The sequence below is a fragment of the Polypterus senegalus genome, chromosome 1 (assembly GCF_016835505.1).
Source record: "Polypterus senegalus isolate Bchr_013 chromosome 1, ASM1683550v1, whole genome shotgun sequence".
Lineage (NCBI taxonomy): Eukaryota > Metazoa > Chordata > Cladistia > Polypteriformes > Polypteridae > Polypterus > Polypterus senegalus.
This window is the reverse complement of record NC_053154.1, coordinates 18,206,042-18,227,833: the sequence shown is the minus strand read 5'-3', so window position 1 is coordinate 18,227,833 and position 21,792 is coordinate 18,206,042. Positions and strand designations below refer to the sequence as shown.

Here is a 21,792-nt window from a genome sequence, read left to right as displayed (position 1 = left end):
AGCAGACAGCCAGGCAAACAACACTGAATTGTGAAAGGCTGCAACTACTTTAGCGTCAGACCCACTGATTAGTAAATAATGGATTAATAATAATAATACATTTTATTGATATAGTGTCTTTCCCATGCTCAAGGTGCTTCACAGAGTCTTAGTAAAACCAACAGGGTATACGTAACACTGGATACAAATGTTTTCCTGAATAGAACAATGAAACAGATAACCGCATTAAATAGAATAAAGGACAGTAAACCAGAGTAAAATAGTAAATTCAATACTAAAAGGAAAGCCTAACCAATAAACTCATTTGTGATATAACAGGCACACAAATTATCCTGAGCACCTGGACAGAGACGTAAACTGAAAGAAAGGACAGAATGTTAAGTTAAGTTAAAAGCCTTCCTAAATAGATGAGTTTTAAGCTGTTTTTTAACTGAATGAATGGAGTCAGCTGATCTCATTAATTTCGGGATATCTTTCCAAAGTCTGGGTGCTATGGAGCTGAAGGCCCTGCTGTCACCCATAGAGTGCAGGTTAGTGTGAGGCACAACAAGATTACCAGAATAAGAGGACCTGAGTAGGCGAACACGAGCAGAGTGATGGAGAAGGTCACTGATGTAGTGCGGTGTGAGGCCATTTAAAGCTTTGTAGGTTTTAGTAGAATGTTATATTCAATCCTGTAAGACACAGGGAGCCAGTGAAGGCGAAGCAGGATGGATGTGCTGTGCTTGCTGCTGCTGGTTCGAGTAAGGACTCCTGCAGCAGAGTGTTGAACCAACTGGAGCTGTGATATAACATTAGAAGGGGCACCCGCCAGCAAACAGAATAAAAGTCAGGATGAAAATATTGTTACAAAGAAAAAAAACATCATTGCCATATACAGTATTACTTTATTTGTTTGTTTATTTATTTATTTTACACCAAACTTAGTTGTCTAATTTCTATATTGTTTCAAATGACACTGAATCTGGCCAATAACACTTCACTTAATTAGCCCAGGAGTCCAATTAAAAACAGAAGTTGGTTAGAACAAAACCCTGCAGCCACACACAGGGGGTCCCCAAGACCGAGACCGAGAACCCCAGTTTTTGACTAAATGCTCAGCTCATTCAGTTGCCTGTGAAGTCGCTCAAGTCATGCAGAATCGGCGCCCACCTCTTACATGGTGACCCTGAGAAGCTCACATAGCCAGCGTTTTTCCCAACCTTGGTCCTTTGGGGCCACTGTGGCTGCAGGTTTTTGTTCCCACCAGATTCTGAATCAGTGACAACACCTGAAAGCGCTGATGTCATTTAATTACCTGGTATTTGTTTTCTCTTATTCGACATTCAGAAAAGCACAGTAGCACGAGTTTTACATTTATAAGACATTTACAAATATTTCTGCTTTTGCTAGAGATTTAAATGCTTAACTCCCTTTTGTTGATTTCATTATATTTTGCCCATTCTCTGTGAAGTTTTTCCCCTTTGTTGTATCTTATTGATGACAATTAAAAACACGCTGGCAAACAACACAGAATAATCAAAGGCTGCAACTACTTTAGCATCAGACCCACTAATTAGAAAACAATAGATTAATTAAACAATTATAACACCTAGAAAAGGAGAATGAAAACCAAATGAAAATATTGTTAAAAAGAAAAAAAAAAATATTATCCCCATATAACTGCTTGGTACATATTTATATATATATATATATATATATATATATATATATATATATATATATATATATATATATATATATATATATATATATACACACACACACAGTCATATGAAAAAGTTGGGAACCCCTCTTAATTCTTTGGATTTTTGCTTATCATTGGCTGAGCTTTCAAAGTAGCAACTTCCTTTTAATATACGACATGCCTTATGGACACAGTAGTATTTCAGCAGTGACATTAAGTTTATCAGATTAACGGAAAATATGCATCATAACAAAATTAGACAGGTGCATAAATCTGGGCACCCCAACAGAGATATGACATCAATACTTAGTTGAGCCTCCTTTTGCTCCTTTGAGCCTCTCGACGCCTTCTATAGCCTGTGATGAGTGTCTGGACTCTGATGGAGGTATTTCTGACCATTCTTCATTACAAAATCTCTCCAGTTCAGTTCCATTTGATGGCTACTGAGTATGGACAGCCTGCTTCAAATCATCCCATAGATTTTCAATGATATTCAAGTCAGTGGACTGTGACGGCCATTCCAGAACATTGTACTTCTCCCTCTGCTTGAATGCCTTTGTAGATTTCGAACTGTGTTTTGGGTCATTGTCTTGTTGGAATATCCAACCCCTGTCTAACTTCAATGTTTGAACATTATCCTGAAGAATTTGTTGATATTGGGTTGAATTCATTCGACCCTCGACTTTACCAAGGGCCCCAGTCCCTGAACTGGCCACACAGCCCCACAGCATGATGGGACCTCCACCAAATTTGACAGGAGGTAGCCGGTGTTTTTCTTGGACTACGGTGTTCTTCTTCCGCCATGCAAAGCGCTTTTTGTTCTGACCAAATAACTCCATTTTTGTCTCATCAGTCCAAAGCACTTTGTTCCAAAATGAATCTGGCTTGTCTAAATGAGCATTGGCATACAACAATAATAATAATAATAATAATAATAAATTGTATTTATATTGCGCTTTATATTTAACAATCTCAAAGTGCTACAAAATAAGAATAAATTAACAAACAAGATAATCTATAGAAATAATTTAACAAAATGACTTTCTAAAAAGATAAATTTTTAAGTTTCGTTTAAAAGCATCAGTCGACTGTGGGGCTCTCAAGTAGTCAGGGAGGGAATTCCACAGCCACCGAAGAAAAGGCCCTATCACCCACACTGCTGAGCTTAGTTCTAGGAACTTGAAGAGTGTTAGTATGCACAGAGCGGAGGGTGCGTGAGGAACTATGAGGGATAAGGAGTTCCTGTAGATACAGGGGAGCAGATCCATAGATGCACTGATGGGTAAGGAGGGAAACCTTGTACTCAATTCTAAGTGGTACAGGGAGCCAGTGAAGGGTTTTCATGATAGGAGTGATGTGGCTATGCTTTCGCACCCTCATCAGGATTCTGGCACCGCTGTTCTGAATGTATTGGAGTCTCTGGATACTCTTGCCAGGAATCCCAATGAGGAGCGCATTACAGTAATCCAGCCTGGACGAGACAAAGGCATGGACAAGCCTCTCCTTATCTGCCAGGGTAAGTGTTGGACGAAGTTTAGCAATGTTCCTGAGATGGTAAAAAGATGACTTACAAAGACAGACAACAAGCGACTCTGTTTGTGACGTGAGTGCAGAAAGGGCTTCTTTCTCATCACCCTGCCATACAGATGTTCTTTGTTCAAATTGCACTGAATTGTAGAATGATGTACAGATACACCATCTGCAGCGAGATGTTCTTGCAGGTCTTTGGAGGTGATCTGTGGGTTGTCTGTCACCATTCTCACAATCCTGCTCATATGCCGCTCCTGTATTTTTCTTGGCCTGCCAGACCTGAGTTGGTTTAACAGCAACTGTGCCTGTGGCCTTCCATTTCCTGATTCCATTCCTTACAGTTGAAACTGACAGTTTAAACCTCTGAGATCGCTTTTTGTAGCCTTCACCTAAACCAGGAGACTCAACAATCTTCGTTTTCAGATCTTTTGAGAGTTGCTTTGAGGATCCCATGCTGTCTGTCACTCTTCAGCGGAGAGCCAAAGTGAAGCACAACTTGAAACTGACCTCCTTAAATACCTTTTATCACTCATGACTGGACACTCCTGTCTATGAAGTTCAAGGCTTAACAAGCTCATCCAACCAATTTGGTGTTGCCAGTAATCAGCATTGAGCAGTGACAGGCATTCAAATCTGCAAAATGGCAAGGGGACCCACATTTGTGCACAGCCGGTTTTTCACATTTGATTTAATTTCATAACTAAATACTGCTTCACTAAAAATCTTTGTTCGGAAAACACCGCAGTACTCAGATGTTCCTAGGAAATGAAAGACATACCACTGTTATCTTTTATGTTGAAAGTCGAGTCAATTATTAAGCAGGCTGAGAGGGGTTCCCAAACTTTTTAATATGTCTATATATATCTATATATATATATACAGTATATATATATATATATATATATACAGTATATATAAAACCAAACTTAGTTTTCTAATTTCTATATTGTTTCCAAAACACAGAACTTGGGAAATAACACATCAGTTAATTAGCCCAGGAGTCCAATTAAAAACAGAAGCTGATTGAAACAAAAACCTGCAGCTACAGGGGGTCCCGAGGAACGAGTTTGGGAAACACTGCTCTAACTGTAAAAAGTGAACATTTTCTCCTTGTAAGTTCTTGGCGGTTGTACTGCTGAAAGGCGCTATATTAAATAATAGCTGGCGTTTTGTTTTCCCTGCTTCGGGTTTGCTCTCATTAGTTTGGAAGAAATGAAGCAAAGCATATTGTAACCAGACTTTTCTCTCCGCAGGCAGCAGGCTCTGTTCCACGTTCTGGCAGCGTATTCTGTTTATAACACTGTGAGTATCAAATCGACGAAGTGACACAGAGCTGAGGGGTGAGGGGGGTGACATGTAAATATAGCAGCACACATTTTTTTATTTAATGATAAATGTTCTGTAGGCTGTTTTTATTTTTTAATTGCAAAACAGCTTTGCCTCATTTGTACCTCTTGTGAAATGCCCTTCCAGAATATAAGAGCCGCTTGGCACCTGTGCCTGCTGTGCCTTTTCTCTTGTGCCATCTTCTGGCCATGTCAGTGAATGTTTTGAGCTGTTGATGTGTATTCTCTTGCAGGAGGTGAGCTACTGCCAAGGAATGAGCCAGATAGCAGCCATATTACTTATGTATTTAAATGAAGAAGATGCTTTCTGGGCACTCTCCCAGCTTCTCACCAACCAGAAGCATGCAATGCATGGTGAGGACTGCAACCGTCTTTAATAATCATCATAACGTTATTGATATAGCAATATACATTTATTACAGTGCAGCTCAAAGGGCTTTCCTTGGACTGTAAAATGGAATCACTGAAAGAAAGGATAAAATAAATGAAATCTGTAATTAAACTTTTTAACACCTTAGGAGGATGCGCACTCTGCCGCATTATGTTATTGAAATTACTATTCAAATTTTAATTTTTGATATACTTTGTTAATCTCCGAGGGGAAATTATCATTTCACGTCCTGAAAATTAATTTAGAGATCAGTGCACAAGGTTAGCCATTGTAAAACACCCTGGAGCACTTTTTAAGTTAAGGGCCTCGGTCTAGGGACCACCACAGTAATGAGATTTGAACCAAACACCAGCGCAGGTCCGTAGCCACAAAGCCACGACTCCACCATCAAATGTGGCATTTACGGAGTACTGAGAAGTTTGAAGACAGTGACAGGACCCTTCAGAAAGTGTTCAGTCCTCTTCACTGTTTTTGCATTTCGTTACGTTGCAGCCTTTGTGTTAAAAACATTTAAATTCATTTCCTCCTCATCGAGCAACACTCAGTACCCCAGAATAACAAAATGGGAACAGGAGTGTAGAGACTTCTTCAAAAGTCACATTAACACAAGTGTTCTGACCCTCTGCTGTGACGCTTGAGCTTTGGCTCAGGTGCACCCCATTCTACTGACCATCACTGAGATGTTTCTACACCTTCATTGGAGTCCACTTGCAGTCAGTTCAGTTGATTGGACCTGATTAGGAAAGAATCCCACCAGTCATGACTGTTGGTGCCACTGCAAAAACAACAAATGTGTCCACAGACCCTCTGGAGCCTCCCAGCAGCCCAGGGACCAAGACAAGTGGTCTCATCTACCCCATCAGAGACCCTGATTAGGATGATAGGGCCACCGTGGCAAGAGCAGAACACTCACTGCAGTCTCCATGTTTGAAGTCAAAGTGAGTGATGTCAACGCCAAAAGAGAGAGAGGGTGACGGGTAAACTATCTATCTATCTGTCTATCTATTATATAGTGTCTTCCTTATCTATCTGTTTTGTCTATCTATTTATTATATAGTGCCTTTCATATCTATCTATTATATAGTGCCTTTCGTATCTATCTATCTATCTATCTATCTATCTATCTATCTATCTATCTGTCTGTTTTATAGTGCCTTTCATTTCTATCTCTATCTATCTATCTATCTATCTATCTATTATATAGTGCCTTTCATCCAACTATTTATCTATTATATAGTGCCTTTCATTATCTATCTATCTATCTATCCATCTATCTATCTATCTATCTATTATATAGTGCCTTTCATCCAACTATTTATCTATCATATAGTGCCTTTCATATCTATCTATCTATTTATTATATAGAACCTTTCATATAGTGCCTTTCATCCATCTATCTATCATATAGTCCTGTTCATATCTATCTATGATATAGTGCTTTTCATTTTTATCAGTCTATCAATTATATAGTGCCTTTCATCCATCTATCTATCTATCATATAGTGCATTTCATATCTGTCTATCTATCTATCTATCTTTCAGTGGCTGGTCTATTCTCTACGCGTTGATCTTTATATTCTCTGTTTTAAGCTTTGTCCTCCATATTGATGGGCCGATTGAACCAAATGATATCCTTGCTCAATTCATAGCCACGTTTAAAATGCTGTTGTAACTTTGCAGTAGAATATTTGAATTTTCTCAGTATGGCAGATTGCATATGTTAGCATCTGTAATGTGTTCCCTGTAAGTAAATTAAAAACACTAAGTGTGAATCAGATTTCCATACTGATCGCCTGGCAGCGCCTAGCATGAGGCCTTCTGTCTCCTCAGACGCAGAGTGCTCCTCACTTGTGTTTAAATTAGCATTTATCATTAATTGGTTTCCAACGTGTGTGTTTTAATCTCTTGGATACAGATGTCAGTAAATGTGAGATCCTGTAAGCAGATTCCAGAGTGACTGCATTTGCCCTGCAGCTCATTTGCCTTTAATCTCTGATACAAATCACTTATTTTTAATTTTTTTTCTTTCTTTCTCTCTTTTCCTGTTCCCGGCCTCCCTACAGGATTCTTTATTCCCGGATTTCCAAAACTCCAGAGGTTTCAAGCACATCACGACCAAATATTATCAAAGCTGATCCCCAAGCTAAAGAAGCACATGGTAACGTTTTCTTTCAATTGAACGCTCCTCCTGTTTTCTGTGCCCCCATTCATTCTCGTGCTCTTTTGCGCAGTCACACTTTTAGCTCCTGTGCCAGCATGTGGTTCTGCTCGTCTTCCATTAGCCACCTTCTGTGTTGATGGATTTTTTTTTTATTTCCACTCTGATGTGGTAAAAATAAAAGACTGAATGTAAGCGAAAACAAAACACAAAAAGTGCCATCACTCATTTCTCCTGAGAGTGTGGCTGAGCTTGGCATATTTTTACTCCAAGCTTTACATTTAAAAGGTGCTTTGACTTTCCATGCCTACAACAGTTTGTGCCACGCAGTGCCCAGCAGACTAGGGAAAGCACTGGACCTGTACAGTCCCTGAGGATTTATGTATGTGTCTAGGACAGAGCTTGGGGGGGTATCACTGTATCAGGGGGCTTGTTAGAGTAAAGACCCCAGTTTGCCAGTTGTTTTGTTAATAGGCTCTGATTTATTATGCAAGGGACGTTCGAAAAGTTTCCACACTTTTCTACACAGTCACCTTCCTTTTGCACTGCAGTTTTCTCAGCGTCGTGCCAACTTTTTAACGCCATCAGCAAAGAATGTTTTTGGATGAGGGTGTAGCCACTCGTGCACCGTTGCTTTCACATCATTCCTCTTGGTCGTGGCTGTAGCTGGACGTCCAGAGCGCTCTGCATCCGTCACAATAGTACGGCCATTTTCAAACTTTTCAATCCACTCGTAGAGGACTCTACAAGAGGGAGAACTTTATCCCCATACTGAGCACACTTGCGGAGATGAATTTGTGTTCCTGACACACCTTCTGCTCACAAAAAGCGTCTGACAGAACACCGTTCCTCTTTGGTGCAGCCATCTTCACCACGGGGTGACAACTCTGATACTAAACTGCAAGGGCAACCGGCTTGCCAGACAGAGCGAGTCACATGACCCTCTCAGACACGCCCAATGACTCCTCCTCCCTCCCGCCTTCACCGTTTCCAACGAAAATATACAAGTGCAGAAACTTTTTGAATGTCCCTCGTATATGCTGCGTGCACAAATTATTTTGCTGCTTTATCTAATAGATGAATATTTTGTGTTTTTGTTGGTAGCTCTCGACTTTTGTGACAAAATGTAACAACAACATTAGGTGTTAGGTTCATGTAGATTTATTAATATTAAAGCCAAATTGCTAGAATAATAGAACCCTCTCAGAACCCACCTACTCAAATTCAGGATTGAGGGCGGCCAGGGCTCAGTAGCCAATCACAGGGCAAAAAAAATTGGAATGGGCCATTAACCAAACGTATTGAGGCTGAAAAAATCAATGCAGCAGAACAGGCTTCATGCAGACATCGGGAGGACATGCAAACTCCAGACAGACACGTCCAGGGTGTGGGGTTTGTGTGACCACCTGGGTTGGCTTGAACCCGGGGCCATCGATAACGAAACTGAGAATGAGCCAGGCAAGTGAGGACACACACAGAGCCAGTGTGAGGTAGGTGCAAATGCTTTGTGCTTTTAATAAAACCAAACAATGAAGTGTCCAAAGTACAGAGCCTCCATAAGTAAGTAATTTATAAAATCAAGGTGATCAGTGCTGAGGTTCAAATCCAGTAAAATATGAACAGCCCTTTAAAACGAGGGTAAATTCCAAGGTAGAATCCTTCCTTTAATATCAACTGAGCCACGCATCTCTTGTCTAAAATCTGACGTTTACTCTGCTTACCTCCGATGGAACCCAACAGGCACAGTCAACCTCAACCTTCAAATCCTGCTTGGGTCCATCAGTGTTTGCAGGGTGCCATGCTGAGCTGCGTTCCTTTCTCTCGCCCGCAATTCCTTTAGCACTTTAATTTTTGTTTTTTTTTTTTAACTAGGGGGCTTTGTCTCCTGCTCACTTTGCTTGCCAACCTCTCCAGACCCAAAGCACTACACACTGGTGTGAAGAGGGTGGCTGAACGCACCCCAAGGAGACACGGTCGTTCCTCTGAAACCCCTCTTAAACGGTGATACAATGGGAAACAAATTCCTTTCTTTTTACCTCCTCTTTGCTCGATCAGCTGCTGGCTTGTAGATGGAACGCAACCCCCGCGATCGAGGAGGGATTACTGTAGATACTGTTTTAGATAAATCACAAAGCCAGTCCAGGATGAGAAGAGCGCCTTTATTGACGTGTGTGAAGCCACTCAGTACATGTAATGCTTGTAAAAGACAGAAGTGTGAGATTAGTTTCACATCCCATGTCCTTACTAGTAACTCATAAACAAGACCCTTGGAGTCGGGATTCTGCTACACTGCATTCTTATCCATACTTGTCCTTGCAGAGAAGAAGCACCGGGACTGAGTCACAGATCAAGAGGCTTTAATTAAAATGCTACTTAAGAGTGCTAAAGACAAAAGCTAAGAGTTAATAAGGACAGAAAACATTCAATATAATCAATATACAGTGTAATCAATTAGTGAAAATCATATTTATTATTAAAAAGTCAATTTCAAGATAGATTGATATGACAGGCACTATATAACAGATAGGTCTTTTTCTTTGGTGGAAATTTGGCAATACACTCCCCATCTCCCAAGTGCTTTTAAATAAACAGCAAGGGATTGTGGGTTGAATGCCCATCCTTTGCAGTGATGAGCAGGTGGTCCCACCTCTTGGGGAACCACCCACAAGGCACTAGGAATATAAACCAGGCGTACAGACACAGTCAAATACCAAGAACAATTCAAATGCAAAAGAAGAATTCAGAAGAATTAGAAATGAGCAAAGAAGACATAAAGCAGGGATTTGAACCCCAGCCAGGGAGAGGAACCCTGGCTGAATTACGCCTCAATCCATCTTTTTTTTCCTGCGCTTAGATGTGGCAATGTTGGCTCTGGTTTCTTGTCATCTGAAATGGATATATGCATAGATTTGTCATTTGTAGCTGATGTCAGTCTAAAAACGAGCATTTTAAGTGTTAAAATCTGTCCCTCCGTTATCAAACCTGCTTAATCCAGTTCAGGGATTACTGATTCAAATGAAAACGTGAACACTCACTGCAGTGGGGCAAAACGCAGCGCAGCGCCTTTGTCAGAAGTGAAACAGATGGTGCTTTTTGGCGGTGCACACGCAGTCTCTCCCAAAGAAATGAGATTTCAAAAGCAAAGGCAGATTTGTGTTTGTCAAAAAGTTTCTTCTCACAATGGGAGTTGCCAGCTGTAGTCAGTGTCTGGTGCCTTTAAGGTGACCCAGTTGTGTCTTCTGGGAGACGCTCCTGAAAAGCATCACGGGTTTATTACTGTGCACTGTGCAGATCATCCAGTCTTACAGCTCATAGAACAAAACTAAAAAATGAAATAAAAAACCAAAACTGGATTTTGCATGTTCTCCCTGTGTCTGTGTGGGTTTCCTCCCACAGTCCAAAGACATCCAGTTTAGGTGCATCGGCGATCCTACATTGTCCCCAGTGTGTGCTTGGTGTGTGGGTGTGCCCGGGGTTTATTCCTGCCTTGCGCCCTATGTTGGCTGGGATTGGCTCCAGGAGACCCCCATGACCCTGTGTTAGGATATAGGATATAGGGTTGGATGATGGATGGATGGATGGATGGAATACACGCAAAGTGTAATGTTTCCAAAGGGAAGCTCATTCTGGTTAGACGATTCAGATCTGGTGGGACAGCACTCGATCCTTTCATTGTTGCCCTCCCTCGTGTCTTTGCTTCTAATTGTTCAATTTCATTGCAAATGTTTCCACCATGATGGTGGCTTTTCTTTGTACTAATGCTGCTTTTTTGTTTTATTTAGGAGAAGGAACAGATGACGACAGGAATTTATACCACTAAGTGGTTCCTGCAGTGTTTCATTGATCGAGTGAGTCTGCCGTTGTACTCTTGTTTTGTGGAAATCGACATCATTTATATCTAAAACTAAAGGGCTACCGTTCAGTCCGGCAAGCCTGCCTGGTGTCCACTGAGCTTCTTTGAAAACAAATTGTGTTTGTCACCTGTAGATTATACAAACAGCACAATATGTAATGAAATGCTGAGTTACTCACCTCCAATTCCTGTGCCTTTCAAAAAGAATATAAAAGTAGATAGATAGATAGATAGATAGATATGAAAGGCACTATATGATAGATAGATAGATAGATATGAAAGGCACTATATGATAGATAGATAGATAGATAGATAGATAGATAGATAGATAGATACTTTATTAATCCCAAGGGGAAATTCACATAATCCAGCAGCAGTATACTGATACAAAAAACAATATTAAATTAAATAGTAATAAAAATGAAAAGAATTAAAATAAAATTAATGTTCGTATTTACTCCCCCGGGTGGAATTGAAGAGTCGCTTAGTGTGAGGGAGGAACGATCTCCTCAGTCTGTCAGTGGAGCAGGACGGTGACAAAAGTCTGTCACTGAAGCTACTCCTCTGTCTGGAGATGACACTGTTAAGTGGATGCAGTGGATTCTTCATGATTGACAGGAGTTTGCTTAATGCCCGTCGCTCTGCCACAGATGTTAAACTGTCCAACTTTAATCCTACAATGGAGCCTGCCTTCTTAACAAGTTTGTCCAGGCGTGAGGCGTCTTTCATCTTTATGCTGCCACCCCAGCACACCACCGCGTAGAAGAGGGCACTCGCCACAACCGTCTGGTAGAACATCTGCAGCATCTTACTGCAGATGTTGAAGGATGCCAACCTTCTCAGAAAGTATAGTCTGCTTTGACCTTTCTTACATAGAGCATCAGTATTGGCAGTCCAGTCCAATTTGTCATCCAGCTGCACTCCCAGATATTTAAAGGTCTGCACCCTCTGCACAGTCATCTCTGATGATCGCAGGGTCCATGAGGGGCCTAGGCCTCCTAAAATCCACCACCAGCTCCTTGGTCTTGAGATAAGATATAACTTTAGAAATATCAAAAATCAGGAAGAGAAAGAGAGCTGGTATCGATACCCAAGTCAAACATTTAGTAACAATCCAATACTAATGTGCCTTGTGATGGACTGACTGCTTCCCACACTGTGGCAGATGCTGCCGGAATGAGCTTCACCTCCTGATTCAGGAAAGGAATCTGAATAATGAAGAGTAAAATCTTTCATTATGAGAAGAAATCGGGAGTGGTCTCCCCTCAACTAGACTCAGATATTGGGTGGATATTTGAGGAGTAAACCACAAGGCAATGACTATATTTTTATACTAGATAGCCGACGCCTGCCATAGCATACGGCGGTGTAAGAATAGGAATGGAAAACGGTGCATTGCCTTCGTCAACCGTTTGTGTCAAGAAATAACACACTGATAGGAACAGGCAGTTGCCAGATCCCGAAATAGAGATGACGTTGTACAAAAACTCGTCGACAAAGAAGATACTGTCGTTCATTTTATAGCAAAGGCTTAGGAAACAACCGTCGCAGTTTAACGAAAATAGCAAGGAGCAAAACCAATGCCAATGGTCGAGAGAGTACCTTCCTGTAGCAGGCTACGGAAAAGACTCCCAGGCGTACACAAGTGAAAGGTCACGCGGTCAGGCTAGATATAGGGCGGTGACGTGACACCAATGGGGTCATGAGAGAGGAGCAGGGAACGCGGCAATCCAAAGGAGGAACAGGAATCGAGGAAAGCGGCGTGGGGGTGTATGGGAGGCCGCAGGCAACGTGGGGAAGGGTTTGGAAGAGGACGAATAGGAATCGAGAAATGCCGTGTGGGCGGGACCGAGTTTGAAGAGGAAGCAGAACGAACCAGAAGAGAAATACTGTATATATAAGAGATTATGTTCATTAAAGAACCATCAACAACAAATCAAATGAAGTTAATAATATATTGAGCAAATATTATAAAAGTAAAGTTGAATAAATCAGACTTTGCAGCTGCATGAATAAAAGATAAAGATCCCCTTCTGGTTAGCGGAAACAGCCCAAAAGTTGATAGAAATCTACACTTTGTACCTAATGCTTTTATGCAAAATTTGGTTGACCCAAAGTGAAAGTGTACTCAGGTTATCGTGTTTACACACACACGCAAACACACACGCACACACACACAGAGACAGACACACAGAAATAATTCCAAAAATGGTATTTTCGGACTCAGGGAGGTCTAAAATGTTGAAATTCATCAAAATCTCAACATTGAATCTTTGGATGACTACAATAATTTCCCTATACTTCATATATACGAGAAAGTCAGGGAGGTCTAAAACAATGAGATTCATCAAAATTTTGACTTTGAATCTTTGGACGATTACAATATTTTCCCTATAGTTTGTATACAAGAAAGTAAAAGTATACCAGGGGCAGTCAACAAGTTCCTGGAATTGTGATATAGCGGGAGATTGAGGGAGCATATTACGCGCACATTGTGGTGGAGGGGAGTGCAGCACGCCTGTTGACCAGTTACAACAGGTCTGGATTGGTTTTGCATGTAGTATCGCCATTTTAATTACCGCTTGAGTTCGGCGCAATGTCCCAGTTCGAACAACGTGCTAACGTCAAGTTCATGTGCAAATTGAGGACTAAATCAGCTTCAGATACGCTAACGGGACTGCATTTCCCCAATTTGCACATGAACTTAATGTTAGCACGTTTTTTGAACTGCGACATTGTGCCAAATGGCTATGCACACGTCTAACTCAAACGGTAATTAAAGCGATGATATTACACGCTGAAACCAATCCAGACCTGTTGTATCTGGTCTACAGACGTGATACGCTCCCCTCCACAATAATGTGCACGTAATCTGATCTCTCACTCTCCCGCTATATCACAATTCCGCAAACTTTTTCACTGCCCCTCGTAATTACTGTATTAGTAGATGAGTCTTAAGCTATAATAATGTGAATGTCTGATTTATTTATTTTTTTTTTTTTTTCCTTTTTCTGAGCAGACCCCTTTCACGTTAACGTTGCGATTATGGGACATCTACATCTTGGAGGGAGAGAGGATTCTGACAGCAATGGCCTACACCATCCTAAAACTGCACAAAAGTAAGACATTCATCCCTTAATTCATACAGAGGATGCAGAATTGTTTCAGACTCCTTCACTTTATTGTGTTGATTCCATTTTAAATGGATACATTTGTCATTTTTTTCTTCGTCATGCTCTGGTTCCATCTCGTATTGATCATTGTAATTCTATCCTTTCTGGTCTTCCTCACAAACTCCTTCACAAACTTTGACTGGTTCGGAATGCTGCAGCTCATATTATTACCAGAAGCCTTTCTGCTGAACACGTTACTCCAGTCCTTCAGCAGCTTCACTGGCTCTCTATTGAACATCGCATTGATTTTAAGATTCTCCTTATTACTTACAAGACCCTCCATAATCTGGCACCTCCTTATCGTTCTGATCTTCTTCACATCTCCAGTCCTTTTCATATCCTTAAATCTTCTTCCTCCATCAGTCTTATTTTACCTCCTGCTCGCTTGACTACCATGGGGCTTAGAGATAGATAATCGAGCGGCCCCTCGCCTCTAGAACTCTCTCCCACAAGACAGAGCGTCTTAAGAGCCGAGTCCTGACAAAGAGGCATGCAGAGCACCACGGAGCTGGGAGGGCACAGAGGAGCTCCATGGCCGTGATGCCATCCCTCTTAAAAATGACAGCCAATGGCAACCTGGGAACAGTTAATGGTGAGCGCCGGTATAATCAAAGCAAAAAAGTGTTCGCTCAGTGCAAACAAGACCCAAACATCTGAAAGACAATTCAAAATGAACCCAAGAAAACAACACTGGTAGTGTGACTTCTCCAAACAACAAGGGGTCTCTCAGTGAATGGACCACTAAAGGAACCCACTGCCTAGCCCCGCAGTGGGGGGAGGGATCCAACAATTCCCAAAAACCAGTCAACAGCATAGGAATAGGGTGCAGTTCTCGACTCTTCCACTAGGTGTCATCTGGTTAATGAGTCCACCCAGTGGCTAATGGTGCTAATCTGATCAAGCGTCCATCTAGGACTCCTACTCTACCATTGTGTGCCTGACTTGGCGTTTTCCTAAGCCACACTAAGCACGTCAGATCACATTGAACATCGAGATAACGATCACATTTTTGCAAACTGACAGACTTCTTAATAATTCTGCGTTCCATTTGAAATGGGAAGTTGGAATTCCAAGTTCCTAGTTGGAATTTTCAATTGGAATGGTCAGTTCCAGAATTTTAAGATGGCTTATTCTGTTTGATATAAATTTAATTTGATACATTTAAATTTCATTTTATTATTGTATTTATTCTGGTGTTATTGTACTGTAATATTTTATTAAATTTGCATTGTGACTGTTGTTATTAATGTGTTCTATAAAATAAATTATTATTATTAATATTATTTTTGCCTATCAACCTTCACTTGATAACCAATAATGACAAAGTGAAAACATGTTTTCCGAAAAGGCTTGCAGATTTATTAAAAATCAAAAACTGTCATTCAAAGAAATACTTAGACCCTTAATTCACACTTCGTAGAAGCCCCTTCAGCAGCAGTTTCATCTTCAAGTCTTCTTAGGTAAGTCTCTACATGCTTTGCTTACCTGGATTTTGGGCAGTTTATCCCAACCTTCCTGGTAGATCCCCTCCAGCTCCTTTAAACTGAATGGGAATCGTTTGTAAACTGCCATCTTCAGGTCTCTCCACTCATGTTGGGCTTTGGTTGGGCCACTCACAGACACTCAAGAGACTTGTCCCAAAGACACTCCAGCATTGTCCAGGCTGCGTGTTTCAGGTCATTGTGGTGCTGAAAGGTGAATCGTGGTGTGCACTCTGGTTTTCTTGAAGCACCTCTCTGTATTTGTCCTTCCCTCATTCTGACCAGTCTCCCTGTCCCTGCACCCCACCATGCGTCACCACATGGACAGTATTCGTGAGGTGTTGAGCAGCGCCTGGTCTTCACAAGACGTAGAGCGTAGAGTGTCCCACGTCTTATTTCCGTGGCCTCCTCTTTAAAATACTATCTCAGCAAGCAGAGGCAGTACAGAATCAAATTAAAGGATGAAAAAGCGTTAAAAAATAATTAGAAACAAAACCTGACATTAGGGCCTACTTGGTATAGAAGGTAACTACCACTATTAGAGTTTTTAATTTCAAAATGTGAGATAATATACCATCAGATCATGGAAGCAATGATCGCAGTCGCAGAATGCATCCTACCATGTCACGTAAAGAAAGGCGAAAACAGGATAGAAACAAAATTACAATTTTGTCAAAATGGTTTGAAATTACAAAAAAAAAAAGAAATCCAAATACACCAAAATACGTGTAAAAAACGAGTTAACTGTTATAGCCCATGTAGAATTTTCTCTGGAAACTCAGATTTTCCTCCCACATCCTGCAGATGTGCATTCATTCGTGAACCTAATCTGTCATTTTATGTTTGTTTGTGGATATGTAACTTTCAAACCTCTCGGGGACAGGAACAGGGAAAAGGTAACAATTATTATCATGTCATTAATAGTCATTAATCGATTAAAATACACCACTAGAATAGCAAAATGGCTTCAGGTGATGATATGTTTTTCTTCATGTAGAGCAATTATTGAAGATGTCACTGGAAGACCTCAGAGAATTCCTTCAAGAGACGATATCGAGATCCTTCTGTCTTAACGACGATACCATGGTGGAGCAGCTCCAAACATCGATGTCTGAGTTGCGGAAAATGAAACTAGATCTTCCACCTCCAGGTATCACGCTACATCTACGAGGGATGTTCAAAAAGTTTCCACACTTTTTCTTTTAACTCTATTTATTAATAATTTCAAAAACAAATAACATCACTTTTCCACATAGTCACCTTCCTTTGCAGTGCAATTTTATCAGCGTGGTACCAACTTTTTAATGCCCAATTACTAATACTCATGCCTTATCTTCCAACGAAAGTATAAAAGTGCGGAAACTTGTTGAACATCCCTCATAATATTTTTTCTCAGAAAAAAATATTTCATATCAGTTCTCACTACTTTGAAATATTATTGATTTTATTTGAAACAGGTTTGTGCTAAAATTCTACAAAAATTTTATTTCCCCCAATAAAGAGGTTAGCATTCTGTCTGCTGTTTGTTATTCCGGTGCTAATATCCACTGTTTGGATGGGATTAGTTTTACACCAGAAGGTGGGATAAGGTAATACTTACTGGAGGTCCTCTGTAAATTTAGTCACATCTGAACCGCTCGCGTCAGGGACTTTTTACGAACTCCACATTTACATCTCAGTAAAGATTACAGAGCCTATTACCTAAATAAATAACTCCCAAGTTAAACTAGTCTCGTGTGAATCGACATGTTGGTAAACTTCTGTCTTTTGAGCGATTTGGTCGAGTCTAAAATTACAGGGGTCATCCTAGAAGAATTACTTTACTCCACCTCTCGATGTGAAGCAAATCTGTGTAAAATTTTGACCACCCTTTTATTTAGTGATAAAAATCGAAAAAACATCAAATTTTGGGTGTTTTTCACCCTAAGGAATTCAGTTCTGCATTATGTTTTGTGATTTTCTACTTAACTTAAAAATGATAAATCCTTGCCATCATTTTCCACGCCATTTTGTTTTGTTATTGGTCGTGGCCATTTTGAGAAGGTAGCGAGCTCTGTTGCTATTTTTCCGTGTCCCTTCTGGGAGTGTGCGATTGGTAACATCATCATGGGCGATGTTGTAAAGGTCATCACCGGACTTTCTTTTCTGTCAGAAATTTGGATAACAACAAGTGGTTTACTTTCTGACTTTGTTTGTGACTCCTGCTTTTCTCTTTGACACCGAATATTTTGGGCAGTGTCTGGATTTGACGTCTGGTTCTCTTTGATCTTCTGGTATTGACATTGCTTTCCTTTCCATCCCACTTTCCTTTCCTGGCTATGATTTTCTCCCGGTTCTCTCAAAAAACATATTCAGACTATTCCTCTAGGCAGTACACAGTCAGAGTCCACCGGCTCAAATCTGGGAATTCTAGTAGCCTCCCGTTGACATAAAACTTGCTTTTAGGGTGGAATTTTGACAAAATCTGCCCAAATGGCAATGAGAGTGGGATGGCCTGGCAGCCTCAATGGGTCTCATTTTGAAATGTTTGTTGTGTGCTACTGAGATACAGTAATTGCATCCATCCAACACCCTGCATGTGAAGAAGTAGGTTAAGAAAATTAATCAGTCAGTTAAAATACGCTTCTCTATAACCCCTTTACTACTCTGGTAAAATAAAGAAAACTGAGATGACTTCTTTTTCTTTCGGCTGCTCCCATTACGGGTCGCCACAGAGAATCCCGTTTTTCCATATACTGTACATATACAGTAGAAAACTCAGACGTCTTCTTTCAATAGTCTATTATGAATTTTGACTTCTTGCATTTTACTTAAGAAGCTGCCGGGGTTCTACAATGTATGATTATGTTTCTGGACTTCTCTAGCGCCTTCAACACCATCCAACCTCTGCTCCTTAGGGACAAGCTGACAGAGATGGGAGTAGATTCATACCTGGTGGCATGGATCATGGACTATCTTACAGACAGGCCTCAGTATGTGCGTCTCGGGAACTGCAGGTCTGACATTGTGGTCAGCAGCACAGGAGCGCCGCAGGGGACTGTACTTTCTCCGGTCCTGTTCAGCCAACATACATCAGACTTCCAATACAACTCAGAGTCCTCCCACGTGCAAAAGTTCACTGACGACACTGCTATGGTGGGCTGCATCAGGAGTGGGCAGGAGGAGGAGTATAGGAACCTAATCAAGGACTTTGTTAAATGGTGCGACTCAAACCACTTGCACCTGAACACCAGCAAAACCAAGGAGCTGGTGGTGGATTTTAGGAGACCCAGGCCCCTCATGGACCCCGTGATCATCAGAGGTGACTGTGCAGAGGGTGCAGACCTATAAATACCTGGGAGTGCAGCTGGATGACAAATTGGACTGGACAGCCAATACTGATGCTCTGTGCAAGAGAGGACAGAGCCAGCTATACTTCATTAGAAGACTGGCGTCCTTCAACATCTGCAATAAGATGCTGCAGATGTTCTATCAGACGGTTGTGGCGCGCCCTCTTCTCTGCGGTGGTGTGCTGGGGAGGCAGCATAAAGAAGAGGGACACCTCACGCCTGGACAAACTGATGAGGAAGGCAGGCTCTATTGTAGACATGGAGCTGGACAGTTTGACATCCGTGCCAGAGCGACGGGCACTGAGCAGGCTCCTGCCAATCATGGAGAATCCACTGCATCCACTGAACAGGATCATCTCCAGACAGAGGAGCAGCTTCAGAGACAGACTGCTGTCACCGTCCTGCTCCACTGACAGACTGAGGAGACCCCACACTATGCGACTCTATCTATCTACTAAGGTTTCACTTTCGAAAAAAACATCTTTTCGATATTCAGTTGCTCAGCTGTGTATTTAGAGTTCAGATGTAATTTCTGAAGGATTTGACTTGTCAAGGGGATTTTCTTTTGCCTTCCATTGTCTGTCTTGATAAATATACTAATCATCACAACGATGGGGCTGCGTACGTCAGCTTTGCCGTTAGTATTTGAATGGATTCGCATATTGTGGTTTGAGTTCTTGTCATTCGTCTGTTCATCTTGATGATATGTGAATATGGCTTTAACTGAGAAAAAATGATGTGCATCCTCAAGAACTGTAAAAATCCAACAGATGTGGCAATCGTTTTAGTATGAAGAATCGGAAAACGTGTAAATGTCGACAAGCCCCAGACCAGAAGTGATGTCACATGTCGTCGGCCCCGTGATTCTCTATAAAGAATTGTGAGGTGTCTGTAGAGCAGTGGTACACAAAGCGTTTTGGACTGCAGACCACTTTGTCAAATCTAACATCAGAGCCCTGGAATCTGAAAGTCATTTTTCAGCAGTACTGTGTGTTACATTTCCCAAATTTTCATGTACCGTATATACTCGTGTATAAGTCAGGTCTTGAAACCTGAAAAATCAATCATAAAGTCAAATCTCGATTTATATGCCCGTTCCAGGTCTGCTGGAGCCAATCCCAGCCAGCACATGGCGCAAGGCAGGAACAAACCTGGGCAGGACGCCAGCCCACCATAGGGCACACGCTAGGGACAATTAAGGATTGCCAATGGACCTAACCAGCATGTCTTTGGACCGTGGGAGGAAACCCACACAGACACGGGGAGAACATGCAAACTCCATGCAGGGAGGACCTGGGAAGCGAACCCTGGCAGCAGCGCTACCACTGCACCACCGTGCCACCCGTTCAAATATGCGACACTTAATTTTTTTTTTCTTCCCTCCTCCGGTCTTGCACCATTTTCTCAGACGCATTGATTTTTGTTGCAGCAGCGCAGTTACCAATTTATTTTGTCGCTTCAACGCCATTTAATTTAAAACCAGCTTCATATTTTCTTCTGATCGAACGCGTAATCGTACATAAGGGATGCTCTTACGATAAAGGTGTATGAGGGTGTGAGATACAAAAAACACAAAACAGTGCAAACGTCTCTTCGGAATAGTTCGGGTATCACCGTGTGGTCACGTAGGCACAATAGAGAGTGAGAGGTTAGAAGTGCACGCTGATACGGCGCATTGCTGCACCAACATAAAAAAAAAAGGCCGTGTGCCCCGTGGTTACTCTCTCAGGTGGGCGTTACCATATCATAATCTCTTGGACCAATAGCGTGAGTCTTCCGCATTCGACTTATATGACCGACATTATAAAATAGCAGAAATTATACGATAAAATCAAGTCCCGACTTATCCACGAGTATATACGGTACATTTATTTGCTTAACAGACGTATTGAATTGTAAAGTGTCCTTGAGTGTATGAAAGGCGCTACATAAATAAAACTTATCATTATTATTATTTTATCCAAGACAACTTACAAAAGTGTTCAGCATAATTCGAGTAAACATCAGTCTGAGGGAATATTTAGGAAACAAGGACAAATTTACAAAGTTGAAGTGAAGAGCTCAGACCAAAATACAGCAAGTTATAAGAAACTATCAAAGCAAGCATCCATTAGACAGAAATTCACCAAATGAGAGTCTTCAAATGTTTCTTAAACACATTGAGGGAATCAGCATGGAGGTGGGCAGCTCGTTCTGCCATCTAGGAGCTACATATGAAGAGTCCGGATTGAGATTTGATGCCACGCAGAGACATTGCCACATGCTGATCATCAGAAGACCTGAGAGGACGAGAAGGAGCAGAGGACCCCACAAGCGTCTCCACATATAGGTGCCTACCCATTGACTACTCCATAGGCAAGCATCAATCATTTGAACCTAACATGTGCTGCTACAGGAGCGAACATAGGGATCTGAGGAAAGAAGTGGCCTGTGCCCACCATGGCTGGTTGAACACCAGATGTGCCTTTGCATTGTAAATTGTCTCCAGTGACCTGGTGACACATGCCTTTACTTCTACCAGAGGAGAGAGCTGCAGTAGTCCAGATGTGACAAGACTAAAGGCTGGACCAGGAGTTGTGCTGCATACTCCATCAAATACGGTCTGATTTTGTGGATGGTGCACGGAGTAAATCTTAAAAATCAAAACACTGATACAATATGGTCAGGTAAGGACAACTGGTCATCAATCACCACTCCAAGGTTGTGTCCAGACTTGACGGGTGATTATAGTAATGAGCCAAGCTGACATAGAGATGGGGTGCGGAGATAACAAGGAGGTCTGTCTTTGCCAGGTTTAACTGGAGATATTGCTCCTTCATCTAGGCTGAGATATCAGTGAGACGT

General features: G+C 41.5%; 1 protein-coding gene across 2 annotated transcripts in view; it reads left to right on the top strand.

Annotated features, from left to right (window-relative positions):
• The window catches only part of LOC120523266 (USP6 N-terminal-like protein), a 273,973-nt gene that overhangs the window by 232,804 nt on the left and 19,377 nt on the right, over nucleotides 1-21,792 (top strand). For both annotated transcript variants that reach the window (XM_039744440.1, XM_039744448.1), the window contains 6 exons: nucleotides 4,471-4,519; nucleotides 4,797-4,917; nucleotides 7,018-7,112; nucleotides 10,895-10,960; nucleotides 13,985-14,084; nucleotides 16,617-16,769. In XM_039744440.1, coding sequence (XP_039600374.1) covers nucleotides 4,471-4,519; nucleotides 4,797-4,917; nucleotides 7,018-7,112; nucleotides 10,895-10,960; nucleotides 13,985-14,084; nucleotides 16,617-16,769 — 584 coding nt within the window. The remainder of the gene's footprint in view (nucleotides 1-4,470; nucleotides 4,520-4,796; nucleotides 4,918-7,017; nucleotides 7,113-10,894; nucleotides 10,961-13,984; nucleotides 14,085-16,616; nucleotides 16,770-21,792) is intronic.